A 16111-nucleotide genomic window follows, 5' to 3' on the forward strand; every position below is an offset into this window, starting at 1 on the left:
GTAGGATCTGTTTTTTTCTTATGGCTGAGTAATATTCCACTGTGTATATGTACCACATCTTCTTTATCCATTCACCTACTGATGGACATTTAGGTTGCTTCCATATCTTGGCTATTGTAAATAGTGCAGTGATAAACATAGGGGTGCATCTGTCTTTTTCAAACTGGAGTGCTGCATTCTTGGGGTATCTTGGTGTATATTCTATGGGTTTGCTTAAATGTATAATGTACATCTACCATTACAATATCATATAGAACAATTCCACTGCCCTAAAAACTCCTCTGTTTTGCCTATTCATCCATCCCCCCCACCAAAACACTGGCAACCATTGACCTTTCATTCCATAGTTGTGCCTTTTCCAGAATGTCATACAGTTGGGATCAGACACTATGTAACCTTTCAGATTGGCTTCTTTCACTTAGCAATATGCATTAAAGTTTCCTCCATGTCTTTTCATGGTTGTTAGCTCATGCCTTTTTAGTGCTGAATAATATCCTATTGTTTGGATGTACCACAGTTTACTTAGCCATTCACCTACTGAAGGACATCTTGCTTGCTTCCAAGTTTTGGCAATTACCAATAAAGCTGCTAGAAATATCCATGTGCAGGATTTTGAACATGCATTTTCAACTCCTTTGAGTAAATACCAAGGAGCAAAATTGCTGTAGGTAAGAATATGTTTAGTTTTATAAGAAACCCCCAAACTGTCTTCAAAAGTGGCTGTGCCATTTTGCATTCCCACCAGCACCTGTTGCTCTGCATCCTTGTCACCATTTGGTGTTGTCAGTGGTCCAGATTTTGGGCATTCTGATACATGTGTAGTGGTACCACATTATTTTAATTAGCATTTCCCTGATGACAAATGATGTAGAGCATCTTTTCATATGCTTAGCTGCATTCTGTGTATCTTCTTCTGTGAGGTCTATTAAGGACTGTTCCGTTTTCAAGAAAAACAAATCTTTGTTCGCAACATGAATACTTTTCTTAATATTTTTATGTAGTGCTTAATTTTTTTCACAGTGATATTTTTCATTTTCACAAGAAAAATAAAGCTAAAAGAAACAATGTTTTTAAAAACTCCAGGGTTGGAAGGAGAAGGGACTGAGAATGAAACTAGTTGCTTGTCCTTGCTACCCCTTCCCCACCTTAAGCCTTTAAATAAACAGTTTCACAACTCTCCAAGAGAGGAAAGCCTGGGTGAAATAACACCATTACACACCCTACCTGTTTTCTTTACTTAGCACCATTTAATGTATTAGACAACAGCTTTTTTTTTTACTCAAAATAGGAACCATCACAGTCTCTTAAGAGCAATATGTTTAATACATTCATAAGATTTCAAATGAAAAATACATATTATTCATGCTACAGGTTTTCAATCTTCCTTAGCTAGCACAAAAAAACTGGGTACTCAAACTGCATGTTTTAACAAGAACATGAAATCTCATTTTGACACAGACAGGTTAAAAAAATAATAATAAAACCAACATTGAATTAATCCAGCATCATCAGACTTCTTTAAACCCTCCATCCCATCCAACTCTCTCATACAGCTGTCTTCTGTAAAAGCATTTCTTCTTCCCTTCCCAACAACTCAACAAAATTAGATATTTAGAGTTGCGTCACTCTAGAATGAGTACTGTGACATGCTTTAAAAAAAAAAGCCAACTCATTTGCTGAATGTCGCAAGAGGGGAATAAGATTAGAAGAAACAAAGTATTGTGGGAAACCCGTAGGGCGCGTTTCATTCACTTTTGACTTCAAAGCCAAGAAATTGTCCTCAAAGGTCAGAATAAGGAACTAAAGATGCCAAGAAATTTCCCATCATTATTTCTAAGACTACTAATGTCTATAAAGAGCTTACAATACCATGGAAAAATAAATTTAAGTTACAAAGGTAAATAAGAAGTAGAATACAAAACTGTGTATGTTCAGTATGATCTCAAATATGTAAAACCCAAACCAACCAAAAAATGCCGTAAAAAAGGTTGGAAGTTCAACTGTAAGTTAGTGGCTGTATTTAAGTAGTGTATGTATAGTGATCTTTTTTCTTCCTTTTACTTTTCTGTCTTCACCAAAATTTTCTCAGTTGTAAAAAAGGCTAGAAGTTCAACTGTAAGTTAGTGGCTGTATTTAAGTAGTGTATGTATAGTGATCTTTTTTCTTCCTTTTACTTTTCTGTCTTCACCAACATTTTCTCAGTTGTGGGGATGTTTTCTTTAAATTATCAGTTACAAAAAAGGGAAGCCTGGTAGAAGTACTGAACTTGACTTAATGAATTTGAGTCTAGCCTCTAAGAAAGGATTTGTGCATTTATAAAACTAAGAAACATTCCAGGCTGCTCTCTGAATTCACCCTGTCTTAGAAGTAACTTTCCAGAGGCTGGAAGGCTTCAGCCTCCCCTCCAGCCAGGTGCAAAGCATCACCAGACACTGGCTGATGAAAAATATTGAATCAGGCAGCCTCACAAGTCTGGATGTGCCAGTGAGCAGCTCCCCTGCTTGGCTCCCCACCACCCCATCACCACCAGCCACATGGAGTGAAGGTGGACAACATATTAAAAAAAAAAAAATGCTGAAACAATCAGAAATGTCATGGATTTACAAAACAGAAGAGAAATATCCCCCCTTGGCAAAAACCCATTTACAGTACAGTAGTAGTTCCTTAATACTAGAATTAAACAAGAGGACAGCTATATTCTCCTACCTTCTGTACAGATGTCAAGTTTCAAAAAAAAAGCTATTATCACAGTAACTATAGAAAGCTAATCCTTGTTTAGAAACAGAAATAAAACAACACTCCAACAGCGGACAGAACAAAGCCAAAACTTAGAAAATTATAAAAAGTGCTTTCTATAAAAATGATTCCCCTTAAAACATTTGTTTACTATACACATTTTAGGTCTCCACCCCCACCCCCGAAAAAGGGCAAAATCTCCAACCCTTTCCACCAAAGTATCCACTAGTTTGTTCATTCAACAAACACTAACTCAAGGCTCATAACATGTGAGGCACTGGGGTCTCAGAGAGGAGACAGACATGTCCCTGCCTCAAGGACATCTTGGTCTTAAAGTGGAAGGTGGACATACCACCAACCACAATACAGCACTTAAATAGAGCACTTAAAGCAGATGCCACTGCTTACAGGTAAAAAAATATGCTGCCAATTCTCATTGAATTAATTACACAAAAGTCCTCACACAGAAACTTTCCTTACCTGGAGACAAAAATGCAACTACGTTCCTTTGATAATACTTCTAGAAGGTGCTGGCATTACATCACATTTTGAGATATATGCCTCTCAATATCACAACGCCCAGTTAAGTCAGTTAACTTTCTTTTAAGCAATGGAGCATTTCCACTCCAAGAATGAGACCTTGAAACCGTGAATAAGTGACCAGTCCTATAGCTAGATCAAGACTAGTCAGTACCATCAAAAGCTAAGACTCAGGAGTGCAAATTTCAATTAAAACCCTCATTATCCTCTTCCATCCGTTGATTTTCAATATGCTCCTGTGTCAGCCGCTCCAGGTCTTTCCTCACATTTGGGTGGTCTTCCAGATCTTCGTAGAGTGATCTCACGATGTCCAGTCTCCTATAATTCTCAGGCTTGACTAGGCTCCGGACAACCTGGAGGCATCGCTCTTTCAGGGTATACACTGTAAGAGCAGAAAACCAAATCCTCAGCAGCATACTCAGGCCTTGGGACAAGGGATGAGCAGCAGGCTTTGCCAACCACAGCAATTACATTCACTACAGATGGCCCTCACTTTGGGCAAAAAAAGTGAGTACAAGTGTTACAGCACAGTGTTTCATGTGATTGTTCCAATGGATGTTTCACAGTACTCATGACCTTGTGTAGTAATTTCCCCTTGAGAGTGCGCTGGGCCTGTGATGTGTCTTAATTAACTGAATTTGTGAAGTGGCACTGTGAAGTGACACTGTGGCCATTCTGGCCCTAAGCCTTAAGGAGCCCTGGCAAATTACACTTTTATACTCTGAGCTTCCCTGCTGGAGAGACCACAGAAAGAGAGACAGGCCCTGAGAGGGAGGCCCAGCCCCCACCCACCTGCCAGCAGAAGGCAAGCCACACCAAACTAACTGAGCTCAGCCCAGACTGCACACTTAAGAACAAATAAAAGGGATGTTGTTAGTTTGGGGATGGCTATTACACAACAGAAGATAACCAAAACAGTATATAATTGGGTTTTGGGAGAATCCAAATCATATTTTAAACTCACTAGGAACTTACTCTTTAAGGGTATCCTATAAGGCAAAATTTACTACATTTAATTTATCAATGTTTATTTTTGTATACCCATTTCCTTAAAGAGGATACATTTATACATACTAGTTTGAACCTTCTGAAGCAGCAAGTATATGCTATTTATTAACCAACAAGAACATCATTTTTTATGGCTCCAATCTAATAAAATCATTTGAGTTTTAAACAAACAGTAAACTATGTAGTAAGGATTAATTTGGTGATTTTATTGTTAACCGGACTGGCACTGTGAGTTTGACTGCATTAAATAACTTTAAAAGACACAACACTAGAAATCATGTAATTAAATCATTAATACCCCATTTTCTACACCTTGTTCTTCTCCTGAGACTCCAGGGCATACATAGCTCTGCTCAGAGAAGCAAAATGCATTCACAATTCTATAATCAGGTATTTTAATTTAGCCCACCTCTGACAATCCTAAAGAACTTTTAAGACACCTTATCTTTGTTCAATATAGAGCATACAAATAAATTAGTTCTATTTTATTTATGGTGGAGAATAGGACACAGAAAGTTGGATATCTTGCCTCTCATTAGGCAAAAATCAGTATGGGCTTGGCTTCTCAAATGGTCTATCCTCTATTTACTACAATGGCCTTATCTTTTAAAAAAGTTATGGAACATTAGTACCTGGCAGAGTGATGTTGGCAAAAATAGGCTGTCCATCAACATTGAGAGATGGCACAAATAGTTCAGTTTGGTTAACCAGAAGCCCATCATATGTCCCTGCATCGCGGAAGAGCCAAAGGTGACCTGTTAAGACAAACAGAGTGTTAACTAGCCACAAACCTACTTCCTTCATCTCCCAGGATTGACACTGAATGAAATACTTGCCTCTCATCCTGCTTAAATATTATACAAAGCCTTTCCAGCAATATTATCTGATTCAATCCTCACAACAGACTCAATTACAGATGAGAAAATATCTAAAAAAACCAAGTGACTTGCTCAAGGCCAACAGGGACAGTAAGCAGAAGATCATGTATTTGAGACTCCACATCCCACACCCTTTCTGCTACTACACGGGGAAAGCAAAGTATGAGAATTACAAATCACATACCAACCACTGCAAACTAGAAGAGAGATCACCAACTCCTAAAATTTGGGCCTCTTAAAAAAACAAGGTGCAAAAACATCACATTGAGAGAATGAAGCCAGACAGAAAAAGGGTAAATTCTGTAGGAACAAAGGGAACTAAATCATGGTGTGAAAAATCAATAGTGGTTGCCTTTGGGAGGGAGGTGATTGACTAGAAACAGGCAGGAGGGAACTTTCTGAGGCGATGGAAATGTTTTAGTCTTGTTCTAACACTTGATCTAGTGTTTCATAAAACCCTAAGATCTGTCCATTTTATTTTATACAAATTACACCTGAATCTAAGAAGCAAATACATGATATGCAAAAAAACGGGGGGATGGAGGAGGGAAAGAGAGGAAGGAGGCAAACCGCCAGGTCTAAGATGCTGTGAAAGGAGGGAGGAGACTGTATCAGAATATAGCATGTCTTCCTGCAGCATAAACTTACTTGAAGATTTGACCATTTTTAACTGTATACTTTAGTGACATTAAGTATATTCACATGGTAAGTAATCTTAAAAAACGTTTTATATCAAATCAGGCACAGATGCATTAGAAGAAGAAAACAAAATTGTGTGAACAATTTCCTAGATAAAAACAGAAACTAGAGAAATGTTGATCCCTGGAAGAACTGTGTTCTTTCTCATTTAATATTAGGGGAAGTGTGGTGTAAAAGTAAATGAGGAGTGATTGAGATTAAAGATAGCAGTGTGAGAGGTGAGACAGAGGCCTCCTCCTAAAACCGCATATAATACAAAAATATAATTAATACAACTAATCCTGAAAGAGCAACAGGAAAGAAGGCTGCACCAGACTGCACACACCTGGAGAAAAGAACAGACCTCGTGGAACAGGGTAACATACCAGAGCTGTAACCCAGTGGGACCCAAGCCTTCCCCCACCCCAGCTCACCGGTGGGAGGAAGAAAAACGGAGAGGGGAGGGAATGGAGGCCTGAGACTACTGAACATCTAGTCCTGGAGATCTGCTCTGGGAGCACAAACCTACATTGCATGGTGCTCTATTAACTAGGGGGGTTGGAAAGCTAAGACAGGCAGAATACCTGGAGAGACTGATGAGATTCCAATCACTTGTGGAAAACAGGGATCCATATCCGGCTGCTCTGGGACAAAAGAAAGGCAGGTAGTCTGAGAGACTTCCTAACAGTGAGAGGGCTGATAAAGGGACAAGGATTTCACAGAGCTTACTGCTCAGGGAAGGACAGGTAGACAAAATGGTCCAGGTGCACTCTGCCCAGCAGGTTGGGAACCTTCATCATCTTCAGGTGCTCCAGCCGCCCCCCCCCCCCAGCTGGCTATGCAGCTCTAAGGCCCCCCACCGTGATATGCAGCCTGCTGTGCATTCCTCCTGGCCAGCCTGCACCTGGCTTGCAAACCAGCAAACCATGCCCTGATGTCAGGCCGGCCAGAGGGAAGCCCTGCCTACAGCAGCTACAAACACAAACCATAGAGGCTTATATCTGTGTGCTCAGCCCATTGGTTCTGGCAGTGGAGACAGGCATAGCAGCCGGGAAGCAGGAAACAGCTCTTTCCTCCCCCAGGCACCAACACCGCTCCTCTGTGACATCCAACTTTGCTCCAGGGCCTGAACAACCCCAGAGAGTAGAGCCTTTGGGCACTAGAGGGCGCCACATGCAAATATGAAAGGTCAAAGGAACCTGGTACAAAGCAAAATCATACATACACCAGAAAACATCAAATGAAATCGGTCTCATAAATCTTCCTGAAAGAGAATTCAAAATAAAAATCATAAATATGCTCATGGAGGTACAGAAAAATATACAAGAACTCAGGAATGAATTCCCGCTGGAGATCCAATCATTATGGAACACAGTATCAGAAATGAAAAATACAATGGAAGGTTTTAAAAGCAGATTAGATACAGTGGAGGAGACAATAAATGAAATAGAAATCAGAGAGGCTGAGGCACAGAGAGAAAAAAGGATCTCTAAGAATGAAAGAATATTGAGAGAACGGTGTGACCAATCCAAACAGAACAATATTCATTTTATAGGGGTACCAGAAGAAGAAGAGAGAGAAAAAGAGATAGAAAGTATCTTTGAGGAGGTAATTGCTGAAAACGTCCCCAATCTGAGGAAGGAGATAGTCTCTCAGGCCATGGAGGTGAACAGATCTCCCAACAGATGGGACCCAAAGAAGACAACAACAAGACATACAAAAATTAAAATGGCAAAGATCAAGGATAAGGACAGACTATTAAAAGCAGCCAGAGAGAGAAATAAGATCACATACAAAGGAAAGTCCATCAGGCTATCATCAGACTTCTCAGCTGAAACCTCACAGGCCAGAAGGGAGTGGCATGATATATTTAATGCAATGAAGCAGAAGGGCCTTGAACCAAGAATACTCTATCCGAAAGATTATCATTTAAATTTGAAGGAAAAGATTAAACAGTTTCCAGATAAGCAAAAGCTGAGAGAATTCAAACTGTCTCTACAGTGTATTTTGGAGGTACTGCTACAGATGGAAGTATTCCTAAGGTTTAATAGCTGTCACCAGAGGTAATAAAACCACAGTAAAGAAAGTAGAACAGTTAATTACTGAGCAAATGCAAAATTAAATCAACGACCCCCAAAGTCAATCAAGGGATAGACAAAGAGTACAGAATATGATACCTAATATATAAAAGATGGAGGAGGAAGAAAAAGGAGGAGAAAAAAAGAACCTTTAGATTGTATTCGTAACAGCATACTAAATGAGTTAAGTTAGACTCTTAGATAGTAAGCAAGGTAACCTTGAACCTTTGGCAACCGCAAATCTAAAGCCTGCAATGGCAATAAGTACACACCTATCAATAATCACCCTAAATGTAAATGGTCTGAATGCACCAATCAAAAGACATAGAGTCACTGAATGGATAAAAAAACAAGACCCAACTATATGCTGCCTACAAGAGACTCACTTCAAACCCAAAGACATACACAGACTAAAAGTGAAGGGATGGAAAAAGATATTTCATGTAACTAATAGGGAGAAAAAAGCAGGAGTTGCAGTACTTTTATCAGACAAATAGACTTCAAAACAAAGAAAGTCACAAGAGACAAAGAAGGACATTACATAATGATAAAGGGGTCAATCCAACAAGAGGATATAACCATTATAAATATCTATGCACCCAACACAGGAACACCTACATATGTGAAACAAATACTAACAGAATTAAAAGGGGAAATAGAATGCAATGCATTCATTCTAGGAGACTTCAACACTCCGCTCACACCAAAGGACAGATCAACCAGACAGAAAATAAGTAAGGACATAGAGGCACTGAAAACTACATTAAAACAGATGGACCTAACAGACATTTACAGAACTCTACACCCAAAAGCAGCAGAATATACATTCTTCGTAAGTGCCCATGGAACATTTTCAAAAATAGATCATATACTAGGCCATTAAAAGAGCCTCAGTAAATTCAAACAGATTGAAATTGTACCAAACAGCTTTCAGACCACAAAGGTATGAAACTAGAAATAAATTGGGCAAAGAAAATGAAAAACACACAGAGGCTTCACAACATGCTTCTAAATAACCAATGGATTAATGACTAAATAAAAACAGAGATCAAGCAATGTATGGAGAAAAATGACAACAATAATTCAACACCGCAAAATCTGTGGGACACAGCAAAGGCCTTGCTAAGAGGAAAGTATATTACAATACAGGCCTACCTCAGGAAAGAAGAACAATCCCATATGAACAGTCTAAACTCACAATTAACAAAACTAGAAAAAGAAGAACAGATGAGGCCCAAAGTCAGTATAAGGAGAGATATAATAGAGATTAGAGCATAAATAAAAAATCAAGAAGAATAAAACAATAAAAAGAATCAATGAAAGCAAGAGCTGGTTCTTTGAGAAAATAAACAAAATAGATAAACCTCTAGCCAGACTTATCAAGAAAAAAAGAGTCTACACACATAAACAGAATCAGAAATGAGAACGGAAAAATCACTACAGACACCATAGAAATACAAAGAATTATTAGAGAACACTGTGAAAAATTATATGCTAACAAATGATAACCTATAAGAAATGAACAACTTTCTAGAAAAGGACAACCTTCCAAGACTGACCCAGAAACAGAAAATCTGAACAGACCAATTACCAGCAACAAAATTGAATTGGTAATCAAAAAACTATCTAAGAACAAAAACCCTGGACCAGATGGCTTCACCACTGAATTTTGGCCTAATACCCATCCTCCTTAAACTTTTCCAAAAAGCAGAAGGAGAGAGAATACTTCCGAACTCATTCCATGAGGCCAGCAGCACTCTAATACCAAAACCAGGCAAAGACACCACAAAAAAAGAAAATTACAGACCAATATCTGTGATGAACACAGATACAAAAATACTCAACAAATTATTAGCAAACTGAATTAAAAAATATATCAAGAGGATCATACACCATGATCAAGTGGGATTCATCTCAGGGATGCAAGGATGGTACAACATTCAAAAATCCATCATCATCCACCACATCAACAAAAAGAAGGACAAAAACCACATGATCATCTCCATAGATGCTGAAAAAGCACTTGACAAAATTCAACATCCATTCATGATAAAAACTCTCAACAACATGGGTATAGAGGGCAAGTACCTCAACATAATAAAGGCCATATATGACAAACCCACAGCCAACATCATACTTAACAGCGAGAAGCTGAAAGCCTTTCCCTTAAGATCGGAAAGAAGACAAGGATGCCCACTCTCCCTGCTTTTATTCAACATAGTACTGGAGGTCCTAGCCACAGCAATGAGACCACACAAAGAAATAAAAGGCATCCAGATTGGTAAGGAAGAAATCAAACTGTCACTTTTTATAGATAACATGATATTGTACATAAAAAAACCCTAAAGAATCCACTCCAAAACTACTAGAACTAATATCTGAATTCAGCAAAGTTGCAGGATACAAAATTAATACACAGAAATCTGTTGCATTTGTATACACTAATGATGAACTAGCAGAAAGAGAAATCAGGAAAACAATTCCATTCACAATTGCATCAAAAAGAATAAAATACCTAGGAATAAACCTAACCAAGGAAGTGAAAGACCTACACTTTGAAAACTGTAAGACACTCATGAGAGAAATTAAAGAAGATACCAAACACATCCCATGCTCATGGATAGGAAGAATTAATATGGTCAAAATGGCCATCCTACCTAAAGCAATCTACAGATTCAATGCAATTCCTATCAGAATTCTAACAGCATTCCTCATTGAACTAGAGCAAATTGTTCTAAAATTCATATGCAACCACAAAAAACCAAATAGCAAAAGCAATCCTGAGAAGGAAGAATAAAGCTGGGTGGATTATGCTCCCCAACTTCAAGCTCTACTACAAAGCCACAGTAATCAAGACAATTTGGTACTGGCACAAGAACAGAACCATAGACCAATGGAACAGACTAGAGAGCCCAGATATAAACCCAACCATATGTGGTCAATTAATATACAATAAAGGAGTTATGGACATACAAAGGGGAAATGACAGCCTCTTCAACAACTGGTGTTGGCAAAACTGGACAGCTACATGCAAGAGAATGAAACTGGATTACTGTTTAACCCCATACACACAAGTAAACTCAAAATGGATCGAAGACCTGAATGTAAGTCATGAAACCATAAAACTCTTAGAAGACAACAGAGGCAAAAGTCTCCTGAATATAAACATGAGCAACTTTTTCCTGAATACATCTCCTTGAGCAAGGGAACACATGGGACTATGTCAAACTAAAAAACTTCAGTACGGCAAAGGACACCATCAACAGAACAAAAAGGCATCCCACAGTGTGGGAGATTATATTCATAAACGACATATCCAACAAGAGGTTAACATCCAAAATACATAAAGAACTCACACGCCTCAACACCCAAAAAGCAAATAACCCTATTAAAAAATGGGCAGAGGATATGAAAAGACAATTCTCCAAAGAAGAAATTCAGATGGCCGACAGGCACATGAAAAGATGCTCCACATCACTAATCATCAGGGAAATGCAAATTAAAACCACAATGAGATATCACCTCACACCAGTTAGGATGGCCAACATCCAAAAGACTAAGAACAAACAAATGCTGGTGAGGATGCAGAGAAAGGGGAACCCTCCACTGCTGGTGGGAATGTAAGCTAGTTCAACCATTGTGGAAAGCAATATGGAGGATGGAGTTTCCTCAAAAAACTAAAAACAGAAATACTATTTGACCCGGGAATCCCACTCCTAGGAATTTACTACCCAAAGAATACAAGTTCTCAAATTCAAAAAGATATATGCACCCCTAGGTTTATTGCAGCACTATTTACAATAGCCAAGATATGGAAGCAACCTAAGTGTCCATTAGTAGACAAATGGATAAAGAAGATGTGGTACATATACACAATGGTATACTGAGCAGCCATAAGAAAGAAACAAATCCTACCATTTGCAACAACATGGATGGAGCTTGAGGATATTATGCTCAGTGAAATAAGCCCTGTGGAGAAAGACAAGTACCAAATGATTTCACTCATATGTGGAGTATAACAACAAAGCAAAAGTGAAGGAACAAAACAGCAGCAGACTCACAGAACCCAAGAAAGGACTAGCAGTTACCAAAGGGGAGGGGTGGGGGAGGGAGAAGGGGATTGAGGGGTATTATGTTTAGTACACTTGGTGTGGGGGGTCACAGGGAAGACAGGGTAGCACAGACTAGGCAAATAGTGATCTGTGGCATCTTACTACACTGATGGACAGTGACTGCAATGGGGTATGGGTGGGAACTTGATAATATGGGTGAATGTAGTAACATTGTTTTTCATGTGAAACATTCCTAAGAGTGTGTATCAATAATACCTTAATAAAAAAAAGAGTAAATGAGTGGCATTATTGAGTACACCACCCCAAAGGAAAAAGGGTCATTAGGATCCTCCCAAGGAGGCTGAGAAAATTAAGGGAGACTAGGACTACTTCTGTTCTTGAAAGCCATAGAAGATTGCTGCCTCCTTAGGTAGTAAGGCCTAGTTAGCTCCGACCTGAGTTATCACAACAGCTTCCTAAGTGGTACCTCACTCGTAGTCTTCCTCCTCCAAACCACTATGCAACCTGGGTGAGCTTTTCAGTATTAAATCTGGCAGCGTCATTTCCTGGCTTTGGAACTTTCGATGGCTCCCATTCTTCAATACATTTCAGGTTTCCTCTCCCACCATTCCAAGCTCTCTCCTTCTCCAAGGTTCCGAGTTTTAGTCCAGGCAGTTTCCTCTGCCTAGAACTCTCAACTCCTGCTGTCTTGGGTTGGCTAGCTGCCCTCCATCCTGCCGCACTCCCTTCTTCTCTGGGAAGCCCTCCTTTACTGAAACCACACACGGCCTCCCTTCACTGAGCAGGTAGTGGCTCCAAGCTCCCACTGCCTGCTGTGCTCCGTTCCTATTGCAGCAATTGTGACCCTGGCTGGTTCTTATCTGTTGATACAATCGTCTTTCTCCCCCACAGGACTGCGCTCTACCACGAAGGAGCCCTACGCGGACCCGGCCAACTGAGGACGTCACTGAATGTGAGATTCTCCCTTCCACAGGCTTAACAAAAGAGCGTATGGAATGAAGCACTACTTTTAGGGGTAAATACACACTGAAAGGGGGGAAAAAACCACCACCGAATGTAAGTTATTCCGCCTTTTGAAGAAAATGAGCAGCCAGTTACTAGCAGCGCCAACTTGGATCTGTCACAACTTCTCTGGGGCCTCAGTTCCTCATGCGTGAAACGAGAATAATGACAACAGCACCTGCCCCCCGGACGGGGAGGGGGTTCGCTGAGCGCGTGTGCCACCGTTACTGCGGTCCTCGGGCCTACGGCGCGGCCGGGCCCTCACAGGGCGACCCCCGCCCGCCTACCTCGGTAGCTGTGGATGCGGCGGCCCGTGCCGGGCGGCAGCGTCGGGTATGGCTGCGGCTCGCCGTCGAAGTTGAGCCACACGGGCAGCACCACGCGCGGGCTGCGGTTGCAGAAGATGACCTGGGACGGCTCGCGCGAGTTCACTGAGCGCAGCACCGGCCGCGGCCGCCCCGCCTCCATCTCCTCCTCCGCAGCCGGTTCCTCCGGGTCGGACTCTTCCGGGCTGGACTCCTCAGCGCCTGACTCCTCCCGACCGTACTCCTCAGGGCCGTACTCGTCCGCGCCCGCCTCAGCCTCTTCCACGTTCCCTGCCTTCCGGGGCATTACCTCCCGGAGACTAGACAACCGAGGCCTCGCCACCTTAGGATTCGCGGGCCGCGCAGCGGGGCGGGGCGTGCGTGTCCCGCACCGACGTGCGTGCAGTTTTCGCGCGCTCTCGGTCAGGGATGGACTGCGCACTCGGCGGAGATGGCCGCCTTGAGTCTGTGCGCATGCGCCATAAAGGCCGCGTCTGTAGTGAGTGGGAGAGTGGCGCCCTCGCACACCCGCCCGCTCCCGGCCTTCGGCAAATCGGAGTTTCTCCCACTTCTGTAAGTTTTTGACAGTGTTTCCTTCGCCTCATTCATTCTTTTGAGACCTCCGTGGGTTTTGCCATATTTTCCCTACCATTTGCGGTATTATTTAATAGTTTTCTCATTAATAAAGTTTTTCGTCTCCCCATTTTGGTTAACAAAATTAGAATTCTGTACAGGAGAGTATAATAAAATTTCCCTCTGATCCCAGTTCCGCCAGCCACCCAGGAAGAATCCGTGGAGACAAGTATTGCCAGTTTTTTGTACTTCCTTCCAAAGGTACAGTTTTCTATGCAAGTGCAAGCAATTAAACAAGTTTAAAAATAAATCTATCACAACCATCAATGAAAATTCATTAGCATTTGACACGGAAGAGTAGAGGCACATGTTGCTTTCCTGCGTGTCACTTTATTTGGCTTTGCAGATACTGCGTTTTGTACACATTGAAGGCTTGAGGCAGTCCCTCCTCCAACAAGTCTATTGGTGCCGTGTTGCCAATAGCATTTGCTCGCTTCTTGTCTCTGTCACATTTCGGTAATTCTCGCAATGTTGCAAACTTTTTGATTATTACTGTATTCTTTATGGTTATCTGTGTTCAGTACAACTCCCTGAAAGTCCAGATGATGGTCAGCATATTTTTAGCCATATTTTAAATTAAGCTATGTATATTTTCTTAAGACAAAATGCCACTGCACACTTTAGACTATAGTGTAAACAACTTTTATATGCACCAGGAAACCAAAAAAAATTCATTATCATGATATTCACTTCACTTCAGTAGTCTGGAACTGAACTTGCAATCTCTCTGAGGTATGCCTGAACAGTGGAATTGAATTCAAACAAAACAGTTGTTATTAAAGTTTATCTACTGTCTGTAAAAGGCTCTGAGCCAGCTTTCTTGGTTCAGAAGGGTTAGCCAAGTGCTAGATGTTAGATGCTAAGTATTAGTTGTCAAACCAGCTTTCTCCTGGACATAGTCAGAGGGTCAAAGGAAAGTTGAAAAGGGAATAACTATTCACACTGCAGTCTGTGCGCCCTCTGAATTCACACCCACTTGGGTTCTCATTCCAGGTGTAGCTTCAGATATGTGATAGCAAAATTCTTTAAATTCTCTGAGGCTTTAATCGCTCATCTTTGAATCTGGCATTTTTAAGAAGTATCTATCATAAAAGTGTGGATTAAGTGGAAAAGTATTCAGTACTAGCATATAGTAAGCATTCAGCCAAAAGCAGCAGTTATTATAAACGGGTGAATCTGAGTCAGACAAATCTACAAAAGAACACCCTGAACCTAGGTAATTTCTCCGAGGGCTCTCCTTGACAGTGCATTATACAAAGAGATGGCTTTTCCTGATAGCCTCCAGCAGGATTAAGTGACCAGCAGTGAAGGGGACCTCCAGCTGTATTGAACATTAACAACATGGAAACATTTGTGAAGGAAAACTCCAGGGAAAAATAGGACTTCCTATTATTCAAAATACAATGGCTCAGAGCCATCGTAATTTGCAAGATTCATGCAAACACCCTCATTTGTATTCCCAAGGTAAAGAGAGGAAACCAGTTTAATATTATAGTAATGCCTACATCCCTAAAATGAGAGCAGTTGTTTAGATAAATACAGGCCTAAAGATTGACATCACTGCTAATGTTTACAAAGATCATATAAGAGAAAGGAAAACACGTTTAGGATACACTAAGTTAAAACTACAGGCTATACTGTTTTTACAGTACACTTTCCACTATGCAGAAACAAACACAGAGAGGAATAGAAGAAAATGCACCAAATGTTTTAAGACCACTGGTGATTTTTTTTTTCCCTTCTACTTTTCTGCCTTTCCTAAAATTTCTTTTAGGAGGCTATATTTTGCCTTTTTTTATATTTTGACCAACTAAAAACAGAAGATACAAAAATAAAGCAATCACTGATAAGCTCACCATGTAAGATTGACAGTGTTGTCATATTTAGTCCCCCTCCACCCTTTTTTTTTAAAGAGAACAGAAATGATGAGGCTAAAATATACTTCAACTTCTATCCTGGTCCTGTTTCCTTCCTTCCCCCCAAGAGGCAACAGCTATCATGAGTTTGATGCGCATCTATCTAGGCTATTTTTCCCTAAATTTATCTGAGTTTTGACAAAATGCCATCACAATAAAAATTCAGAATATTCCATTTCCCACCCAAAATGTAGTAATCAAACCTACCCCCAGGCTTAAGCCCTGGCAACCGATCTGTCCTCCATTCCTAGTTTTGGTTCTCCC

At 40.6% G+C, this 16111-nt stretch overlaps 1 protein-coding gene across 6 annotated transcripts in view; it reads right to left on the reverse strand.

Moving 5' to 3' along the window:
- The window catches only part of VHL (von Hippel-Lindau tumor suppressor), an 89808-nt gene that overhangs the window by 68581 nt on the left and 5116 nt on the right, over positions 1-16111 (reverse strand). For 3 of the 6 annotated variants that reach the window (XM_057506798.1, XM_057506788.1, XM_057506809.1), the window contains exons 2-3: positions 13281-16050; positions 4917-5039 (exon numbers count right to left, since the gene is read on the reverse strand). In XM_057506798.1, the coding sequence (XP_057362781.1) occupies positions 4917-5039; positions 13281-13605 (448 nt within the window). In that variant the 5' untranslated portion in view covers positions 13606-16050. Of the gene's footprint in view, positions 1-954; positions 3659-4916; positions 5040-11833; positions 12372-13280; positions 16051-16111 lie in introns of those variants that run through there. The other 3 variants (XM_036923466.2, XM_057506805.1, XM_057506800.1) reach the window with 3 other exon arrangements.

The sequence above is a fragment of the Manis pentadactyla genome, chromosome 1 (genome assembly GCF_030020395.1).
Source record: "Manis pentadactyla isolate mManPen7 chromosome 1, mManPen7.hap1, whole genome shotgun sequence".
Taxonomy (NCBI): domain Eukaryota; kingdom Metazoa; phylum Chordata; class Mammalia; order Pholidota; family Manidae; genus Manis; species Manis pentadactyla.